The sequence below is a fragment of the Nematolebias whitei genome, chromosome 5 (assembly GCF_014905685.2).
Source record: "Nematolebias whitei isolate Nwh7 chromosome 5, NemWhi1, whole genome shotgun sequence".
Classification (NCBI taxonomy): domain Eukaryota; kingdom Metazoa; phylum Chordata; class Actinopteri; order Cyprinodontiformes; family Rivulidae; genus Nematolebias; species Nematolebias whitei.
Genome location: NC_056502.1, coordinates 12,965,135 through 12,986,846, shown reverse-complemented (window position 1 = coordinate 12,986,846; position 21,712 = coordinate 12,965,135). Strand labels below are relative to the sequence as shown.

Below are 21,712 nucleotides of genomic sequence, written 5' to 3'. Positions count from 1 at the left end.
ATACATTATACATTAGCTGTTGCAACTGTACACCAGATGCTTGTTGACTCTTCAGCATTTATGAACAAGTAAAAAGTCCATGAAACGATATAATATACTGTAACCTAAATTACAAAAAGTTGGGTCATTGTGTAAAGTGTAGACAGAATACAATGATATGGAAATTTTGTAAACTCAAATTTTATTCTCGAGTACCATAATAAACAAACTTATTGCTGTGCTTGTTGAATCTGTTCCATCCCAGGTCAATGGTTGGCGTTGTGATTTTTATATTTCAATGACACGTGTAGGTGCAAAGATACTTTAGTCTTGAGCATGACAACGGTTACATCCACATGGTGAGTATACAAATGCTCATTTGGACCAAAGATGAGTTTGGGTTGCTCCTAAAACAGTGAGAAACACCATGATTACTGTTGTTCATCTACTTGCACAAGTGCAGAAAAACCATTGACCGCAGCCACAATTTCACACCAATTCAGGCCATTTTCAAAACCATTTTTTAAAATTCAGTGTTTTTGAGATATGTTGCTACCTTATGAAATATGATTTCATGAGTTTTGCAAATCCATCCATCCACCCATCCATTATCTTTTACCCATGTCTTTCCCCTCGGGTTACAGGGTCACTGGGCGGTACTCATATCCAGCAGTCACTGTGGGAGAGGTGGGGTACACCATGGACAGGTCTCTAGTCACAGAGACATATAGAGACAAATGAACATTCACTCTCTCACTCACACCTAGAGACAATTTAGAGTTATCAGTTTGTCTAACATGCATGTTTTTGGTCTGTGGGAGAAAACCAGAGTACCGAGAAAACCCACGCATGCACGGAGAGAACATACAAACTCCACCCAGAAAGGCCCCTCCGGCTGTGATTCGATCCATTGACCTTCTCACTGAGAGGCAGCAGCTCTCCCAACTGTTCCACCATGCTGCCCAGTTTTGCAAATCATTACATTAAATTTTGTTTATATTATACACAGCATTTTGCGACCCAACTTTGGAACAAGCGAAAGATAATGGATGGATGGATGGATATACACAGCATTTCAACATTTTTGCATTGTGGTTGTAAGTTTAATTCAACAAAACAAATGATACAAAATACTGGCATACGTTTTTATAATCAAAATTAAAATCAAGTTTTCAAGATTAGATGCCAGCAATAAAACTCAGAATACCCAGAAATAACCCAGAAATAGACAGGTGGATCCTTCTTTAATAAAATGAAATGAAATAGACATTTACTACTGAGATGGGTGGCACAGTGCCATAGAGCTGTTGCCTCACAGCAAGAAGGTTACAGGTTCACCCCCCACCTAGGACCTTTCTATGTGCAGTGCATGTTCATCCTGTTGACGTGTGCGTCACTCCAGTTTTCTCCCACAAACCAAAACATGCACGTTGGGCTGATTGACAACTCCAAACCATCCCTAGGTGTAGACGAGAGCATACATGGTTGTTTTGTTTATCTTTATTAATCTCGCCTGGCTGCTTGAGATCAGCACCAGCTCTCCCGCGACCCAGAGATTAAAACGAAATGGATGGATGATAATCTTGGATGCTTATATGTTTGGCCACAAAATTGTAACTCTCCAAAACATATATAGCACAAACAGTTCAAATAAAACAGTTGGTGACAAAGTTTTGGTGTATTTTGTTCAATAAAAATGAAGCTGTTCATTTTAAATTACATAAAAATAACAAGTTTAACTTTAACCACAAAAGCTGAAGGAGATTTTGTGGCTGTTGTTGTTGAAGTGAAATTATAAATTATAAGATCAGCTACATAGCATTTAGCATAGTAAAACTAGCTGTTAGTGATATGACACGTGATGAAGTTAGTCTCATACTATTGTCAAAAATGTTTTCTTGTACAACTATAAATAGTTGTGTGAACATAACTGTAATTTGACCAACATCCAAATGAACAAATGTTGTCACATAATGAAGGAGCAAATCGTGTAGGACTAAAACAGACGTTTTCATGGTTGACTCGTTCATACTTCATGTGCGTTATGTGCAAATTTGAGCAAGAAGGTGATTCTAAGAACGTCCAATCACGGCACAGAAAGTGGCGTGATTGTGGGTGACACCACTTTTCCTGTTAGTTCGGCATCAACTTACAAAAAAGCTCCTCCTTCCACTCCCCCCTAAGACTGCGTGGTGGATATGGGGACAGGACATGTTGGGGTTTGTTCTTACAGGTCTGAAAGTTCATAAACATCCTGCTTGTACTTTTTTTTTTTTTAATTATTCATTTTGTTTTTTTGTGCCTCTGAACCTGCAGAGAGATTACTCCCACCCTGCCTTACCCAGTGGCAAACAACATTCCTCTGTTCTCCCCCCCCCCCAGCTGTTCTGGGATCTGCACAATTAACCCTCCACATACAGAGCATCATGCACACGCACACTGCGGCTCTGCTCTCCATTGTTTTCGTGAAGTTTTTGTAAGTTCACTTGCATACATGGAAACACTCTTTGCATCATTATTTGAACAAATTCTCATTTGGCCTTTTTGCTTTTGTCACACTTTTACTCAGTTTTCTTGCTCTTGTACAAGAAAACTATTATAAACGAATGACTACGAGTTACAAAGTTTTGTAAAAGAAAATAATTGAATAAAGTAGGCTTTTTGAAGTTGGACAAAGAAAAAAAAAAAAATTATAAACCCGGACTATTCAACTGGTGGCCTAGGGGCCAAATCAGGCCCACGGATGAACTCAGTTCGGCCCACCAATGTGTTCGTTTTTAAATACAACTAGATTTTAAACTATAAAACAAACTTATTTAATGACAATAACGGCTGGATCTCCGGCCCCTGAGCTCTTGGCTTTCAGTAACTGTGGCCCCTTGAGCAATTTAGTTGAATAATACAATGAGGCAAGCAGTTTGCATTACATATGAAAACAAAAAGCAATTTTCTACAAATGTGAAAACTAACAAACTTTAAAATGTTTACTCTTTTATATTTTACTTATACAGTAATTATTGAAAGGAATTTCGTTCCATCTCATGCAATAAAATTGACTTGAACTTGAAGTTCGTTTGTTGTTATTGTTAATTTTTTTTGGCAACATGGTGGTTTAATGGTTAACACTGTTGCCTCACAGCAAGAAGGTCCTGGGTTTGATCCCCCGTTTGCACCTAGGGTCTCTCTGTGTGGAGTTTGTATGTTCTCCTCATGTTTGTAGGTTTTCTCCAGGTACTCGTTTCCTCTTACAGTCCTAAAACATCCATGATGTGCTGCCAGCATGCACAGACTTCCTTTGCAAAAGAGATCTATGATCTCATTGAGATGCGTCTTTTAAGTTGAGATTAATAAATAAATAAATAACATTATAATAAATGCAGAATAGTGTTGCAATTGGTAGACCTGTTGCCTCTCAGTGAGAAGTTTGCTAGATTGAATCCTAGCTTGAGACCTATGTATATCCTCTAAAGGATGGATATATCAAATAAAGCTGTTGGATGTTCCTGTCTCATGTCATCTCAGGTCTCAGTTAAACCAGAACATTTCCACTCTTCATCTCCTTTTGAGTCAGCCAGATTACATCCAAGAATGGAAAGTCCCAGCAGAAAGATCAGCTCTCTTATTACTCTGGCCATTTAAAACTGATCCAACTTTTAAATGGTAGTAAACACGGAGCTGCAGGTGGTTAGCTTAATTGCTAGTTACGGTCTGAAAACAAGTAGCTTGGTTCTGTGACGAGATAAATGCATCTTTAAATATGGTTCACACGTTATGTTTGACTTGTTTGACTCTTTGTTACCTCTGATGTTGAAATGTTAACATGCAGATGTTCACTGTGTTCACTGCTGGTACAAAGTCAGCAGTTCATATCCAACAGTTGAAACCACTCTGACTCAGAACCAGATGATTTATAAGATGTTACTTTAGGACATGTTTAACTTTCCTGAGCAAAAGAACCAAAAAACAAACAGCAGACAGATGGAGAAAACACATCAGGTCAGGCAGCTCTTCAATTTGAACTCGAAATATGGACTTTTAAAATCATTAAAATATATTATGATGACAGGTTTTTAATTATTTACACGGTGGTAACTCAACAGGTTTGTTCAAGAAGTGAGATCATCTTAACCACAAGCCTCATTCCTGGGGTTACGTTTGTTCAGTCCAGCTTCCCCCTCAGACATCTGACATCAGACATCCTCTGCTGTGAAGAAAACAAAAGCAGAAGCAACCACAGTTTGCATGACTGGGTCAGATTTGTCACTGTATTACCTCATAGTTCCCTCGATTCTCTGTCTTTCACTTCCTCGTCTGCCTTCTATCTGGTTGTTTTCAGGGCCTAGACGAGAAAGGCACATTTGAAAACATTTAATCTAGCCTATGACCTCTTTGTTACTTGTGTGCAAAGGGTGGCTCATTCTCTCAGCACAATTCAGTCAAAAATAGTTTGTTTTCATTTCTGTTTTTCACACTGGAGCACATTTTACTAGGACAAAGGCTCATATATTACATTAACCTGAGGCTGAGAACATTTCCCAATATCCATGATGTGTGAAGAACTGGTTATAAACTGGACACGGTTTCTTTCTATTTGTGGCACATCTAGAATAGTTCTAGAGGTACTAGTTGTAGAATTGCACTAGTTCTAGAATTGTGCCACTCAAGGTGGCTGCATGTTGAAGTAGCTCTCATACATTCATTCTGAGATTTTGCTTTAGAAATCTTTAATTACTCTGTTTTCTGCATGCAAATCACTTTTTTCAGATGAGTATTTTCTCTGGTTTTGGATGCTGTGCAGCTGGAAGAATTTTTACTGAAACCATTTTATACTTTTGGACATTTGTTATGATGCGTAACAATAACAACAAGGTGTTTTTCTACAACTGGGAGCTGCTGATTAACATCTCAAAAGCTCAAAGTTACAGCCCCAAATTCCAATGAGTTGAAAAGGAGGTGCTGTGGATGCATTCTCATCTACCGGAAGACAGTGCTTGAGTGCCTGACTGCTGAGATTTTGGAGGTGGTGGGAAACATGGCTCGTGACAGTGGGAAGACAGAGATCATCCCCTGGCACCTGCAGTTTCATCAACGGTGATGACGGGCTCATCAGGCTGCTGGGAGGAATGGCCATCGCTCGGGGAGGAGATCTGCCCAGCATTCAGGCGATCCTGCTGCCCAAGAGGACTGAAAGGTCTGCTGGGTCTGGGTGCACGGATTGTCATCTGCAGCCAGTTTCTTCGGATCCTCTGTGGGACGGACTGCTACAAGAGATCCTTCCTGCCCACAGCCATCAGCATCTAGAACAACTCTAATGAAACCAGGATGATGAGCTACGACAACAATTAATTTCCCTTTGGGATTAACAAAGTATTTTTGAATTGACTTGAATCTACTCCAAACATTGTGCTGGAACAATAAGAGTTTTGGTTTTAACAGAAGGGTGACAACAAAACACTTTAATCAAAAGCTTTATCTCCAGTGCTGTGTCATTGTTCTCAGATTTCAAGGGGAGTAAAGAACTTCTTCCACTGAATACAATCAGACCACATGACGTCCTCTGCTGATCACACATTCTCACACTAAATACCTGAGTCAAGCCAATTCTTTTAAACTTTAAACTTTGCTTCTATGTAAATTGAATGTCTGTGAAATCTACAGTACAGAGAAACTTGCAGTTTCACAACAAACAGGCCAAATCCTAAAGAGCAAAATTCATTTAAAATCCAGCCTTCAGTCTGTAGTTTAAAGAAATAAAATAAAACAAACAAAAATATATATATATAATTTTTTAACTTGCATAAAGTTTTTGGCTCGTGTTGCATGTTTGGGTTTCAATAACAGGTTTTAATGTTTCATCCAGACTTGTCTAATGAGCCTATGGTTTGAAGCCAAACAGCAACAATGTGTTAAAGCCAGGGTAAAATACGTCTTACTAACTAAGCACCATATTGTTTTGAACTATAAGGTGCACCAGATTATAAGGCATAATATCAATGACAGGGTCTGTTTTCATACATAAGGTGCACCGGATTATAAGGTGCATTAAGCGAAACAAGTTCATTTTGACAGATTTTTGAGCGCTGTGTATAAAATTGGTTCGAGGTCTGTAAGCACAACCAGAATTAATACATAAGGTGCTCTGGATTATAAGGCTCTCTGTCGATTTTTGAGAAAATTCAAGGCCAGTTATAATCACCAACATTAAAAGAAATAAACATTTGACATATATCAGTCTGTGTGTAATGACATTAGCTTGATATATTTTTTAAGCGCGCCTTATAGTCCGAAAAATACGGTAAGCAGCATGGTTGAATGAAAATAGCTGCTTTCTTTTCATTACATAACTGTCCTTACTTTGTTTGAAACATTTTGGCATTTCATAAAAATCATATTTCTCCTACACCCTTTGACTTTTCAGATTTACTTTTCTTTGTGGCTCATTTAGGCTTTAACATTTATATTTCATGACCACAAGTTATTCTACCATGTCCTTGTTCTAATCTTTCTTTTGTGCAGTGGGCTTGTTGTACACAAACTGTCTTCAAGCCTGAACGTGCTCATCTTACATTGTGCAAGCATCTTATTTGTCTGAGCTGCAACACACACACAATCACACTGCTGGAGGTCTGAGATTTCCATAAAGATTGGAGTGGGGGTTCATGTATATCAGAGGTGTGTTTTCAATGGTTGACGAAAGCAGAGCATTTTAATGAAAATGTGCATGTAAAGAACTGTTTATACAGCATATCTGAATGAAACAAGATTTTTTTTCACCAGTTTGTGCTCCCATCTGACCACAATCAAAAAATTATAGTATTCCTTGAAGAAATGAGAAGTACCTTTAATATCAGAGCTTTCATCTTGTCCCGAGAAACGACAGAGTCGCAACCATTTTAGTCAAGCCTTAAAAATAACATTATGCACAACCTCATGTGATACGGCAAAATAAAGTAAAAAAAATAAAATAAAAATCTCAGACTGTGGATTGTAAACTATTATCAGCTACAACCACGTCACATTTTAGTATAAATGACTGCTATAGTCATTGTTTTGTGTGTTGGCTAATGTCAATAAGCTGTGGCAGCCATCTTGAATTGGATCGACTCCAAACACTAATTAGTTGTGGATATATGCAATTATTGCTTTTTGAAATGTCATTAAGAGCCATCCAGTGATTCCGACAGAGGTTAGGATAGTTTAGTAACAGACAAATTGATGAAAGTGTGCGTTGTGGATGAGTATCAGTCAAAACCACATTATATATTTGTACAATAGATGTAGAATTAATTGAATTATAGCCATTTTTGTGTTTTTAAGGTCAGTTGGCTATGGGCGCTATCTTCAATCAGGTTGTATTTAAAACTGAATCCGTTGTAGAGGTACACATGATTATTATTCCCTGAAACTTTCATTAAAATTCATCTAGTGATTGAAGAGATGCTTCACTGACAGTCAGAGATGACTTAATTCTGTAGGTGAACAGAGCTCTCATGCAATATGTTGGCAATGAAAATATGATTTTAGTTCAATACTCGTAAAATGAACGTGAGTTACAGTAAATGCATTTTTGTATTTCGATTAAACATTCCTCGCGGGTCAAACTGACCCAAAAACATCATAGCTGCTCCTCAGAAATGAACACAACAGGAGGGTTTGTGGCCAATTTAATGATTATTTTCTGCAAGTTTTATTAAAAATTTTCCATTTGTCCTTGAGATATTTTGATAACAGGCAGACACACACAAGCAAAAAACACATCATCTTTGCCTTTCAGTGATGGCTGATTAAAAACTTGTAAATATGACGCAAGTTAAATGACAGAAATAAACAAGTACTGACACAGATGCTTGAAATTCAATAACAGCAAATCACTTCATTCTTACACCATTTCTGGGATATTAAATACAAAGTAAATTAAATGCAATGCAATTAGCTTAAACTATGTTTAAATTATTTAAACTATTATATTTAAGAATGTAAAAAAAAAAAAAAAACCTTGCTTTGCAATGCAAACATTTATACAAACCAAAATTGGTGTTTTTATGATATTTTTTTTAAAGTACAATAAATTAATTAGTTGAACTGTGTAAAACTGCAGGTGTGTTTGAATGGGGACAGGGTGTCTGATTACATCAACTGAATCCACAATGCTCTGTTTTAATACACTTTCATGACGATAAATAATCAAACCTACTTTCTGAAATGTTCCTTGTTGACAGAGGAGCCATTAATCATCAGAAGTGAAACTTCTCTGTGCTTCTCTCCCTCCGAGGCTTCGGACGCGGCGTGTTTTGACACGTTGCGTGCAGACAAATCACCGTGACCTCGTGAACGCGCGCGCGCGTGAGTGAGCAACCCCCCCCCCCCCCCCCCCCCCCCCCGCCCCGCTTGTCGAGCCGCAGCCTCTGGGGCTATAAAAAGCCTCAGCCACCGACCCGGGAGCACCGAGGAAGCTCAACCTCTCAGGTGAGACAAACAGAAACATGTTCTCTCCTAACATCAGCTCTGCTAAATTTATGTATTTATTTTAATCTTTCTTAACATCTCAGCTGCTGTATCATTTTATGAAAATGCAGAGTCTCTAATGTATTTCACAGGTGAATTTGTCAACCAACCATGAAGGCTGCAGCTCTCATCCTTGCTCTGGCAGTCATCACCGGTACGCTCTGTGCTGTTTACCACATGGAAACGTCACATGTGTTCTTGTTTCACCAACATCATAATCAGTGTTCTAGTTTTAATAATCACCCGTTTGTGCTCTTTTAAGGCTGCAATGCCCGTCCGGCGCAGCAGGCTGATGCCAGCCTGATCCGCTTGGAGGAAAGCGTGGATCGCTTCTGGCAGTACATCGCTGAGCTCAACCAGAAAGCTGAGCTCAGAGTCCCTCAGCTCAACCAGGAGCTGGAGTAAGTGCTCGTTTGTTGAATTTGTTGAGTTGTCCTGTGGAGACGTCTCCTTTTCTCCTGTGCATTGTCGTCCTGCGCAACATTTTGATGTTGCTTGTGATACTTCTAGTACCCTGATCACCAACGCCATGGCAGAGCTGACGGCGTACAAAGATGATATCCAGACCAAGCTGGCACCTCACGCTGTCGCCTCCACAAACCAGATGTCTGAGGACCTGCAGCTTCTGGCCAGCAAACTGCAGACAGACATGACTGACGCCAAGGTGCGCAGCAGCGAGTACCTGAACGAGCTGAAGAGCATGGTGGATCAGAATTTGGATGACGTCCGCAGCCGCATCACCACCTACACCACCAAGCTGAGGAAGCGCCTGGCCAAAGACACGGAAGAGATCCGAGAGTGAGTTGGGCTGCGGTGCTTTCGCTTACCTTTTAATTCCTCATTTTTATGATACGAAACCTAACTGTTTTTCCTTTTCTGTTTGTTTGTTGTTCCTCAAGAACTGCTGCCACTTACCTGGGGGAGGTGCAGTCCCGCGCCACCCACAACCTGGGGACCGTGAAGGAAAACGTTGAGCCGTACGTCCATCAGGCCAGTGATGATGCCAGCCAGAAGCTGAGAGACATCTCCGTAAGGCTGGAGACCCAGGCTGAGAACTTCAAGACCCAGCTGGAGAGCACCTTGCAGGAGCTGAGCACGTCCATGGACGGCAAGCTGGAGGAGCTCACGAAGGTGCTCTCTCCTTACGCCACCCAGTTCCGCGAGCAGTTCGAGACCATCCTGGACAAAGTCAAGGAGACGGCCACTGCTTAAAGAAAGACTTTAATGCTTTTTTTTAAGGATGATAAAAGCAAAAGAAATGAGAATCAGTTATTTGTTTGTATCATAACAACAGCTGCTGTACTTTTTTTAGGCTTTAGCGTTCAGGATACACGGGTGGGGGGTGTCCCTCGCCAACTTTCTTGATCACTAAACAAGCAGCAGCGTGTGATCTCATACTCTTTAAATTGCTTTGCTTTTTCTACTTTGAATTAAACAATCCCACGTTTTTACCCTAAAACATTTTGTGTTTGACGTTTTCTACATTCCGCTGCTGGGTTTGAATGCAGCTGTGGTTTAGTCCAATCCTTGCACTGAGCGATGCTGCGATCGTATCCAACAACGCGTCCACGAGTTTCGCAAGTGAGACTGAACTGCTTCAGTCTCGTCTCAACATTAGCGTTGTACTCCTGGGGCACGAACGGTGAAAGCCTGTGAGTGAAGAGTGCAACGCTCTTGTGTGTTCGCCGGAAGTGATCTGAAGGTTTCATGTGCTGTGCGCCCCCACCATGCTGCTGTCTGCGAGTGAACACCGCCTGTTTCTGCGTTTGTGCTGATCAGTGCTGCGTGAATAAAGAAAATTTAAAAAAGGCTTCGTTTCTCCAGCTTGTGTTTCTCCTTACACATTTCAGAAAGCTCATTTATTTAAAACAAAGTCCAGTTAGAGTTAACTTCACAGACCCACGTCACTGTTGTACCTCATGTAGATAACGACTAGTGTAGTTTCGTTTGTTTTCACTAGATAAGCCGAGACGATCAAACTGGGAATCTTTTTTGGAACTATTCAAGTTTGATTGGTTCAAACTGATTGCATTAGTTTTAATGCAATCAGTGCAGGGCTTTTAAATGATGGCAAGCCTGTTTCCTTAGAATTCATCTCAAATGATTTAACTAGAGATACTATGAATCCAATCATCAACTTCTTAAAGACATAAAAACCTGGATGACCCAAATTTTTCTGCTTTTGAACACAGACAAGACTGAGGTTTTAGTTTTTGGATCTGAACCTCTTAGGGATACATTTTTCAGTCTTTCACCCTCCTTGGATGGCATTAATCTGTCCTCCAGCTCTAATGTTAAAAATCTTGGTGTTTTTTTTTTTATCAGGACTTGTCTTTTATCCCCCACATTAAAAACGTTACTTAAACTGCCTTCTTCCACCTGCGTAATATCACTAACATTAGAAACATCTTTTCTAAAAGTGATGCAGAAAAACTGGTTCATGTATTTGTCACGTCTAGACTGGACTATTGCAACGGTTTATCTGGGTGTCCAAATACTTCTTTAAAAAGTCTTCAGTTGATCCAAAATGCTGCTGCCAGAGTCTGAACTGGAGTTAGTAGGAGAGATCATACCAGAGTCAGAGTCAGAGTTGTGGTACATGTGGTGGAACGACATTATGTACACAGGGTCCCAGTTACATCAACAATAAAATGTAAAAGAAAAACAGTAATAAGATCTAAGATATGAACTAAGAAAAACATCAACTAAACATATGCTAAACACTAATAGCATAAAAACAATGCGCTGAACAGCAGCACGAACATGAGTCTGTGTGAGCAGATGAGCATGGATGAACACAGCAACATGAAACAGATCAGCAGCAACATGAAACAGATCAGTAGCAACATGAAACAGATCAGCAGCAACATGATGTGGTTTTTCACAGTGATTTATCTGGTTAGAGATTCATGAGTCTAACAGCCTCAGGGTAGAAGCTGTTCCTCAGTCTAGTGGTTCTACACTTAATGCTCCTCAACCTCCTTCCCGAGGGGAGCGGGCAAAAAGTGTTTGTGCTGGGTGAGTGGGGTCCTTCATGATGCATGTGGCCCTCTTCCTGCATCTAGAGGTATAAATGTCTGTGGTGGTGGGGAGGATGACTCCAACAGACTTCTGTGCAGCCTTCACCACTCTCATATCTCTCCAGTTTTAGTTTCTCTCCATTGGCTCCCTGTCAAGTCCAGAATTTAATTCAAAATCTTACTTCTAACCTACAAAGCTCTCAACAACCTAGCTCCATCTTATATTTGAGATCTTATTGTTCCATACTTTCCTAACAGAGCATTTTGCTCTCAAACTGCATGTTTACTCGTGGTCCCTTGAGTTTCCAAAAGCAGAATGGGAGGAAGATCTTTCAATTATCAGGATCCTTTCTTGTGGAACCAACTTCCAGTTTCTGTCCGTACGACTGACACGTTGTCCAGTTTAAAGACTGGGGTTAAGACTTTCCTTTTTGATAAATCCTATAGTTAGGGTTGACTTTTTATGCTGTCTTTAGCTTAGACTGTTGGAGGACAAATTGACCCAATTTCCTTAAATTAATTGTTAAAATTGAATAGTTTTCATTTGATATTATTTCTATCTTAACATGTGATTCTTGACCTGCCATTGTGTATCTGTTCCTCTCAAACCCAGCCGGTCAAAGCAGATGGCCTCTTGTCCTGAGCCTGGTTCTGCTAAAGGTTTCTTCCTCATAAGGGAATTTTTTCTTTCCACTGTCGCCTTCATGCTTGCTCAAGATGAGAGTCTGCATTGAAGTTAAACTCAAAGCAGTCTGGTCTGCTGCTCAGATAAATAATGTTAAATTATTTTTATATATGAATATTTCTGTTCAGTGCCCTGAGATGACTTCTGTTGTGACTTGGCGCTATAGAAATAAACTGAATTGAATTGAATTGAATTGAATTAAAGCGTGAAACTGTTGACCTTTCTTCATTGTGCTCTATTACAAGAAGTCAGCTGCATGAGTGGAGAAGAAGAATTGAGAGAGCTTTAACACCAAATCTTCAACTGAAAGCACAAAACTAAGCTTTTAGTCCCTCTTTGTGTTTGTACTCCACGCCATCCACAGTTTTTTATGCAAACAGCCTCCCCCACATCCCTCAGTCTGACAGTTTTTTTTGTCCGGGCTTGTTTAGATCGGCTTCCAGATTTATTTTCTCTTCATCCCAGCAGGCGTTTGGTACGTTTGGGAACATTTTGTGCCACAATCACTATTTTTTTTTTTTTTTGCCATAAAGTTTCCAGCGACGTAGTAGTTCAACCTTTCTCTACACTTGCACGATGATGAAGAAGCCATACTTATTTGAAAAAAAAAAAAAAAACATTCCACGAATAATAAAAAAAGTTACAAATGAGTCTGTAGTTCGTGATCTTGTGTATGTTGCTTTGTTTCTGGCATGAGGCCAATTTATGCACTTTAAATAACATTCTCCCTGCATCTTTTTTATAAAATTACATCTCATTGAAAAACAAATGTAAAGAAAAACACAACTTCCTGTATTCATACCATAATCTGGTTGGCATTTTACTTGTTGGTAAAAGCAAGTGGCACAATTGAAAAGTTTTTTCCAGCTGTGTTTGAAACTTTTGTCACGTCCATTATATGCAGCAGGATTAGTTCTTTGTTGCCCGGAGCAGAGGCCAGCAGAGGACACTGTTTGCCCCCGTCTTTGTACAATTTGCATCCTCCGACCTTTCCACTCACATCCAGGCTGCACGCACCACTGCAGCTGTGTTTTCTTTATTGGCAGGCCAGGCGGGCTCTATAGGTCTTGCAAAACAAGACAAACAAACTGGGCTTGAGGAAGAGAACGCACATCGTATGATCGAAGAATCACTTAAGCAGCAGAGTTCAAATAAAGCAACATATTTTTATAGTTTACTCTTTATTGTAAGAATTAAGATGGATGCAATGTGAATTATTGTTGAAAAAAGAAGCATAAAAGCTATTTGAAAGAAGTCAGGATGATTCAATCATTAACTGAAGGCCTATCAATCTTTGCAGAAATGCATACGACTCATGATCTTTCATGCCAGAACATGATCTATTATCACTTAAATGAAGTTATGGGTGACTCTCAGCTACTGCCACACTCAACAATAATAATAATTAAAAAAAAATGTTTTTGTTGTTTTTGTGTTGACTTACATTGATTAGTTGTTGTGGTAAAAGTTAATCAGCTTTAGACGTACATCCTGATTTCTTAGAGTTTTAAAGGAAAACAAAAATGCATCACCTTTTTGCTGGCAGGCGATAATTTCTTTAAAAAAAAGTATCAGTTTTACGCAACTGAAAACTGTAGTTCGATAATCAAACCCACAATTTAGGATTTTCTTTAAGAAAGTGGAAGTTGCGGTTGTTTTTGTGTCAGTTTATCTACGCTCTTCAGAGATACCCACATGGTTGATGACAAAACATGTTTACCACATCTGTCTGTGTTAAAGGGTGCTCTGCGCAAACCGAAATGATGACTAACTGTTTACCAGCTCTCTATCCCCCATAAAATCCATCCTTTATAGGAATGTGTTTATTTTCTGACTGACGAGTGAAACTCCTCACAGCCAGTTGTGTTGAAGGATTACTCACGACGGGCACAAACAGGAAAAGCAGCAGCGTCCTGCTGCTTCAGCACTTCTGCTCCGTCTGTTCCTATACGGTGTCTGCACTTTGAGAACTGCCCAACAACAACAACAGACAAAAATTAGCAGGTGCTAGCTCGCCCGTGACTGCAAGTAACCCCTTTAAAAACATCCCTGCAGGGGACTTTTTTCAGCCTCCTTTTCAAAGCTATGTCCACTTCATTCTTTCCGTGTTTTCCAGAGCTGGCACACACTGCAGGGGCCTTGCTCAAACACAAAAACAACTTTTTTTGGGGGGTGCTCGTTACTGAACATTAGGAGGACGTCTGATTGGCACTTTCATACCTGGTTTGTTATGCAACTGTTCAAAAAGAGCTTGTTTGCACGCACGTCCAGGCTTACGTATAAAATCCGCAGGCCATTTCCTGACAAAGGAAATGGAGCTTTAGTCATTCAGGGATCATTTGGATACTGGGTGCTCAGGTGGAGTGTATTTATCCCAACAGTACTAACTTCTATAATCAAATCTTCTGCAATAAACGATCTTTTGTTGTTGATGACAGTAAAATAAAATAAAAAAGATTTTATGCAGGGATAAGGGCATTGAATTGTAAATCAAAACACATTTTTTTTACTTATGTTTTCCAGTTTAAATGAAGGGTTACTGCAGTACATCAACTGTTCTTGTTTTGAGTCACATGATATCTGGCAGACTGGGACACGTGGCGTTGTCTGTGTCATTTCCTTTTTAGGAAAAGGTCAGTTTGCAAGCCGACCTTAGAAGTAAGAATTTATTTTGAGGAAAGCAGAACAAATGGAAAAACACACACAGACACACAGAAAAACATGTATTTTTAGTTGTTTGATTTTGTTCCTAAAACAGAACACATAAGGCAGGGGTGTCCAAAGTGTGGCGCGAGGGCCATTTGCGGCCCTTGGAGTGATTTTGTTTGGCCCACGACTGCGGTTAAAGAATGGTATAACTTGACACACAGGCTTAAACGGATGATGCAGACGTAGACCTTGTTTAGATTTAACAGTGATACTTTTTAAAAGTCTTAGGTTTAACAGTAAAACAGATTAGAATAATCTTCTCAATATTACCGGTAAGTACAATACAAATATTTAGCTGTATCTTACAACAACCCTTCACTGATCTACCAAAAAGTAGAATTTTAGATAATAATTCATAAAACTTGGCTAAATATAATGTATTTTCAAAGAAATTAATTTCAGTTGATTTAATAATCCATGGGGAGAAATTGGACATTTTTTTAAAACAATATAAAGTCGTATTGTTGACAAACAAGTTGATCAAAGTTATCAGTGTCCCTTCAAACAGCGACTGCCAGCTGGACGCTTTTTCAGAACTTAGATGACCGTTTTGGGCCCCCCATGGTCCAAATGGGTGTTTGAGTTCCACCCCCGTAAAGAACAGCTACGCATTTTAGGCGTTTGTCTCTGAAAATAAACAAAATGAACATTCCAAGCACAAGAAAACAAATATTAGACCCTAAAAAATCTAATAAATTAAATTATTTTAATAAATAAATAAACAAAAGGTTGATGTTTATGAGACTCCTAATGTTCTGGATCTACAATAATTTAAACTAAGCTTTAAGCCTTTCTCCAAAATATTGTTCAAGTTGTTGAGAATTTAAAAATGAGGGGGATGGGGGGTGGGAGGATAAAATCACAATTTTTTATTTGTTTTCTTTTCTTAAATTCATTTTTTTTTCTTTTGCTCACGAGTTCTTTCATCTAAAGTCTAAATGAGTTATTAGAATTATTATTATTGTCTAGATTCTAGACAATTCTGGCCCACCTAAAAGGTTTGTACACCCCTGACATAAGGCACCAAAAATGTCTTGTAAAATGTAAAACAAAATGTAAAGTAAATGTAAAGATCAAAATCTCAATAATACTTATTTTCTATTTAAATGTATCTAAAAACAATGTATAATTTTTTTCTGAATATTAGAAGAAAATAGAAAAAAATAATAAAGAACATTAATACCAGGAGTAATAAAATCAAGAAAATGACTTTAAATATCAGTGTTAACATAAATTTTTAATTAAAACTGTAGTATTTTGAATAGTTTTGCAGTCAGATTTGCTGCAGTATATTATGAATATGTCTCATATCTATAAGGCGGGCTATGAGTCAAAACCAGCCAACAACAATAACCACAGCCTGTTTGACACAGAGTCACCTATTTGCCAGCACTTCAGGTCCAAAGGAGCTGTTTTTAACAACTCATCTCTTATCCTATCAGTGATGAACTATGTTCCTCTACATCACATTTCTGCTTATCTGCTCAAACTGTTTTTGCTGACTGACAGACGGACAGACGTGTTATTGATCTACTGAGGTGTCGGTCTGCCAGTCGTTCAGACATGTACACAAATATTTCCAGGCGTTGTTGGAAACCTCTTCCTGAAGCCGACATGCACCAGCTCCTTGGTCTTTACATTGAAAACCAGAACAGTCTCCACGTAGTTGTCTGTTCCCAAACACTTTTTTTAAAAAGGCCATGTCAGTGGAGAGTTTATGCTAATTTCATGACTCAGCGTTGTATTAAATAAGTAGAAATACACAGTGCAATGAACCAGAGGTATAAAAATTACACAACAAAGACAAGAGAGCGAATGTTTATTGGTAAACAGAATGCTTATAAGAATGTTAAACTACAACCCAAATTTTGAAAAAGTTGTGAAAAATAGAAAATATGTTATAGTTTGCAAATCTTATAAACTAGTATTTTATTTGCAATAGCAAATGTATGGTAAACAGGAAATATCAAACGTTTAAACTAAGAATTTTTTTTTTTTTAATTATATATTTGTAAATTGTATGAGAGCAAAACATTTCAAGTTATTGGTATATTCAAGAAACCAGTGGAAGAGCATTTTGCAGCTAACAGATTAACTGGCACCAAGCCAGCAAGAGGACGGAGAATCAAAAGAGCGTTCTGAATCTACAGGAAGTAAAAAAGGACAGAAGTTCACCAGTCAGCCACAAACTACATCTATAAAAAGTGGAACCATTTTAGAATAATGTTCAACTGAAGACTTTGAATAAACAACTATCTAAAGTGCATAACATCATCTAAAGGTGACAGGAATCTGGAGACATATATGTGCACAAAGGACCAGGATAAAAGTCAACATTAGATGTCTGTGATCGTCTGGACCTCAGGCAGCGCTGCATCATCATCAGTCTGATTCTGTTCTGGACATCACTGCATGGGCTCAGGGACACTTCCACAAATCTTGTCTGTAAACACAATTTGCTGTGTCATCCATAAATGCATATGAGAAAAGCAGCCATGTGTGAAGTCCATTCAGGAACGCCACTGTCTTCTCTGGACCAGTGCTAATTTAAACTGGTCTGAGACATACGGAAAAGTGTTTGGTGATCAGACAAATAACAATTAGACTGTTTGAAAACCATGTGCACCACAGCTTCTGCACTAAAGAGGACCCAGTTTGTTATCAGTGCACAGCTCATGTGTCTGCCTCCTTGATTGTATGGGGGTGCGTTAGTACCTATAATATGGATACACATCTAAAAAGCTGCCATCAATGCAGAAAAGTACATTTTGGAAAAACATTTGCTCCATCAAATAGAAGAAACTAGAACTCTACACCAGACAAGAACATTTTCCTCTAAACACAACTAGTCTCTTGTTCCTAAATGTTTCACGGTTGTTAAAAGAGGAGGGGGTGTTTCACAGTGATAAACACAGCTCTGTTCTTTGTTTTGTTATGCTGCTATAACATTTAATTGATCTTATTTCTTGAGGTTGCAAGTTCGAGCCCAGGTTGTGTCAGGAAGGGCATCTGGTGGAAAACAAATGGCCAAATGTTTCATGTGAGTTCTGTGGTGACTCCTGAAGAATGGAGCAGCTGAAATAATAATAATAATAAAAAACTTACTATGTCCATGTGTGAATAAAATACGGTTTTATGAGATTAGCAAATCACTGCATTCTGATTTTATTCACATTTTGCACCTTTTTTTTTTTTCAAAATTGGGATTGGACCATATAACAAATTAATTTCTGCCTCTTTAATCCTGTGAGATTGCTTGCAGATGCCGTGCGTGCGACATAAACACATAAAACCGAGCTTCTCGTTATCAATGATCATGCTGATTTGATTTGCTTTGCAGTGGGTCGGCCCGTGCTCATCAACAAAGTGGGCAGGGACGTCTCGAGGCCAATGTGCGTGCAGGCTGACCTAAATTTCACATTTTGCGCAACCTCCCCCCTAAACTCATCCTGGTGTATAAAAGGAGCGCACACTCTGACGCTCCAAGACGCTTTTTTTTTTTTTACTCCATTTTCACCCGACACGGATAAAAACAGGTATGCATTTTATTATTACACAAACAGACCAGCAGAAAAGCTGAATAAAGCAGAAAGAGATATCTGATTTTGTTGTAAGCAAGATGAGACTTTTTATTGGAGGATGGACGGGAGCTGTCCAGTGTTGTGGTGCTGACGTCACAGCTGACTTCTTTTTCAGTCCGAAAACAGACAGTGAAGCAAAGTCCAGTTCAAAATGGAAAGTTTTGAGTGCAGTAAAAAAAACCTTTTTCCTTTCTCCTCAGCAGTTCACAGCCAAGATGAGACTGTACCTTGCAGCTGCCGTGCTCATGCTGGCGTTTGTCGCTTACACAGGTAGGTTGGAGAGACAGAGAGAAATAACGGTTTTCCTGCTGGTGGCTTCTGTAAAGTTGTTATTCCGGTCTTGCAGAGGCTCAGGATGCTCCTCAGGACGACTCGTTCGCCAACTTCCAGGATAAAATGACGGAGTTCGGCAGGGGCGTGGCTGACAAGGCCCGGGACACCATCGAAACCATAAAGAACAGCGAATTTGCGCAGAAAACCCAGTAAGTAGCTCAGAACCATCCCACTTCCTGTCTGCACGCTCGGCTCTGTGTAACACCATGTCCCCATCCTCCACAGCAACTGGTTCACGGACAGCTTCCAGAAGCTGAAGACCAAGTTTTCTGAGCTGTCCCAAGACTGAGGAGGTGGTCCATGTCTCCTCACCTGCCCCCCCCCCCCCCCACACACCTCATCATGCTGAGAGGCCATGTTGGCCAGATTAAACAGTTTGTGAAATTTTTGTTTTAATCTGTTCGGAGTTAAATGTAAAAAAAAAAAAAAGGTGCAATAAAAAAAAAACCATCAAATGTGTATATTTTATTTCTGTTAACAATATTTCTCTATGCAAATAAAGCAAGGATTTGTGTACAAACTAAATGATTTTCATGATTGCTTTGAATGGGTTTGATAAAAATGCTTGAGGGCATTTTTTTTTTTTTTTTTTCTTAATGTCACATCAGGAGACATATCGCACACAGAACCAGACTGAATGGAGCTGATGTTTGTATTTAAAAAGTGGGATCTTGCTGAAGTGCAGCAAAAACATTAATTATATTTCTCATATTAAAATACAACGTGTAGCTAAGTATTCAAACATCTGTATTCAACAAAATAAACAAATACATGTATGAAATCAATAACTTTTATAAATGTTTAGCTACACAAACCAGACTGCTGGAAATGGGCACCAGTGACCCCCGTGACCCGGGAAGGAAGAAGCGGGTAAAGATAATGGATGTAGGACAGTCTGCTCAAATCTGTTTAAGCAAGTGATGGGACCTAAAGGGTCAAATCAACTTTGTGTTTGTTTTTCAGAACGGTTCCTGGTCAAACACTGGCTCGAGTTTCAAGTTGTGAAACATGTTTGTTTTTTTAAAACCCTTATCTTGGTTTTCCACCGGTCCAAAGACTTTCATGCAACTGATGAGTTGCCTCTCAGTGGGTAATCCACACAATGGACTGGTGACCTGTCTAGACTCAAATATGAAAAACACCGCCACTTAGGCAAAAAAAAAAAAAAAAGTGGATTAAAAAAAATCAATCAATGCCTTTTCTTTCAACAAATAATCTTGCGTGCAATAATTGCAACATTCATTTTCACGATGGGCTCGAAAACATGAAACTGGCACATTCATGTGTAAATAATAAAATAGATGAAAACAAAAAAAATGTACACAAATGCAAATAAGGGAAGGACATTCACATTTAAAAAAGGAATATGTGTGTGTATCATCTCATTTATTTGTTTAATATTTTAAATAAGTGTTTTATAGTAACCTTATCTGTTGAAGAACACTAAGCAGCACTGAGCAGCTCTGAAAGTTATTGTCTCTGACAAAATATCAGTTTACAATAAAATAAAACTTAAAATGACTGAAAAACAATGTGGCTTCTCATAATAAAATCATCAGCAGATGACATGTCCAACACAGAACAGGTTATTTATGATGAACCGGCGACATCAGAGGATGAGCTCCAGCAGGTTTCATAACTCCTGGTATTAAGTCACTATTTATTATACGTTAATAATCAACTAGACTTTTGAGTTCTATGAAATCCTTTTCAATGAAGAGAGCAAAGTGGCAGAGGCAGGAGGCCCGTGTGCAAAGTCACAGATTATTGTCACATCAACCGTGCACATTTCTTTGAGCTCACTTTCACATTGAGATAAAGACGTTGAGTAAAGTTTGAGACGTCCTTGCAGCTACTGAAAGATAATTAACTATATCGCAAAAAAAAGTTAAATCATGTCATCTGGACAGTTTATTTTTAGGAAAAAAGTTTCATATTTCATTTGAAAGCCTTCACCAGTCAGAGCCTGCCAACCGGATCTGTCATGTTAAATAGCACCTTACTGACATGTTTCAAACCAGTCTGCTGTGGAAGTACCAGGAACTGGTTTAAGACATGCAAAATGGAGGACCATCAGTATAAAACAATCATTAGTGCATAACAATCACATGTTAAAGGCAAAATGGATGCTTACTCACATAACCAGACTGAGGACAACCTGGATGAAATGTTTAAAAAGAAAATGAGTAAGTACGTTCAGTCATCCAGGTAAAAAAATCACAAAAAAGTTCAATCTTGACGAAAGATAAAACGTTTCTTTCTAAAATAAAAGGTCCAGATGACATCATCTCATCGTTGTGCTTTATTTACCTGGATGATTGAGCATACTCTTTTGCATAATTTATTATAATGTGATTATTTTGTATCTTTAGTCCCTGAATTATTGAAACTGAGTCAAATGGGTTCAGTTTAATGTTTTGAACTAATTTGAAAAGGGTTTGGTGTTAAATTGTAAATTAACTGATGACAAACTACAATAAATCATCGGAAACAAGCACAGGAGGACTACATTAAAGCATCGAAAGCCATTTTTATTCCAAGTTCCAAAGATTTATGGCAAACATATCAAGGTTCAAGGTTCTTTATTGTCCTTTGCATCACATGTGGTACATGAGGTGGAACAAAATTGTGTACTCAAGGTCCCAGTTACATCCAAAAAAAATCGCAAAAATATAAAGATTAGAAAGAAACAGTATGCAAGGATCTAAAATATATGCTAATCAATAATAATGTAAAATAATACACAGTATTAAACAGAAGCCTGGACATGAGTCTGTAGTGAGCAGATGGGTATGAATATAGCAGCATGAAGGCAAAAGATCAGCAGCGTGGATAATCAGCAGCACAGATAAAGCCACATCTCACCCATTACAGTGAATACAGTGATTTTTCATTTTTTT

The 21,712-nt window shown here is 38.8% G+C and overlaps 2 protein-coding genes across 3 annotated transcripts; both read left to right on the top strand.

Moving 5' to 3' along the window:
* The first annotated feature begins 8,415 nt into the window (after window positions 1-8,415).
* Window positions 8,416-10,294, top strand: apoeb (apolipoprotein Eb). The gene is made up of 5 exons (XM_037676163.1): window positions 8,416-8,445; window positions 8,577-8,638; window positions 8,747-8,885; window positions 8,995-9,282; window positions 9,384-10,294. Exons 2-5 carry the CDS (start codon window positions 8,596-8,598, stop codon window positions 9,694-9,696), a joined length of 783 nt encoding a protein of 260 aa, XP_037532091.1. The 5' UTR covers window positions 8,416-8,445; window positions 8,577-8,595; the 3' UTR covers window positions 9,697-10,294.
* Window positions 10,295-18,341: 8,047 nt separating this feature from the next.
* Window positions 18,342-19,337, top strand: apoc1 (apolipoprotein C-I). 2 transcript variants are annotated; one of them, XM_037676169.1, is made up of 4 exons: window positions 18,342-18,434; window positions 18,680-18,749; window positions 18,826-18,961; window positions 19,038-19,337. In XM_037676169.1, exons 2-4 carry the CDS (start codon window positions 18,695-18,697, stop codon window positions 19,099-19,101), a joined length of 255 nt encoding a protein of 84 aa, XP_037532097.1. In that variant the 5' UTR covers window positions 18,342-18,434; window positions 18,680-18,694; the 3' UTR covers window positions 19,102-19,337. The 2 variants fall into 2 exon arrangements, with proteins under 2 accessions (XP_037532097.1, XP_037532098.1); XM_037676170.1 differs by having other exon boundaries at window positions 18,360-18,434; window positions 18,683-18,749.
* Window positions 19,338-21,712: the final 2,375 nt, after the last annotated feature.

What these genes read in the sequence shown, in the direction of transcription:
- apoeb (XM_037676163.1), top strand. Translation starts at nt 8,596, where the DNA reads ATGAAGGCTGCAGCTCTCATCCTTGCTCTGGCAGTCATCACCG. An exon ending in TGCTCTGGCAGTCATCACCG is followed by an intron (nt 8,639 to 8,746) that starts GTACGCTCTGTG and finishes TGCTCTTTTAAG; the next exon opens with GCTGCAATGCCCGTCCGGCG. An exon ending in GACACGGAAGAGATCCGAGA is followed by an intron (nt 9,283 to 9,383) that starts GTGAGTTGGGCT and finishes TTGTTCCTCAAG; the next exon opens with AACTGCTGCCACTTACCTGG.
- apoc1 (XM_037676169.1), top strand. Translation starts at nt 18,695, where the DNA reads ATGAGACTGTACCTTGCAGCTGCCGTGCTCATGCTGGCGTTTGTCGCT. An exon ending in GGCGTTTGTCGCTTACACAG is followed by an intron (nt 18,750 to 18,825) that starts GTAGGTTGGAGA and finishes CCGGTCTTGCAG; the next exon opens with AGGCTCAGGATGCTCCTCAG. An exon ending in GAATTTGCGCAGAAAACCCA is followed by an intron (nt 18,962 to 19,037) that starts GTAAGTAGCTCA and finishes CATCCTCCACAG; the next exon opens with CAACTGGTTCACGGACAGCT.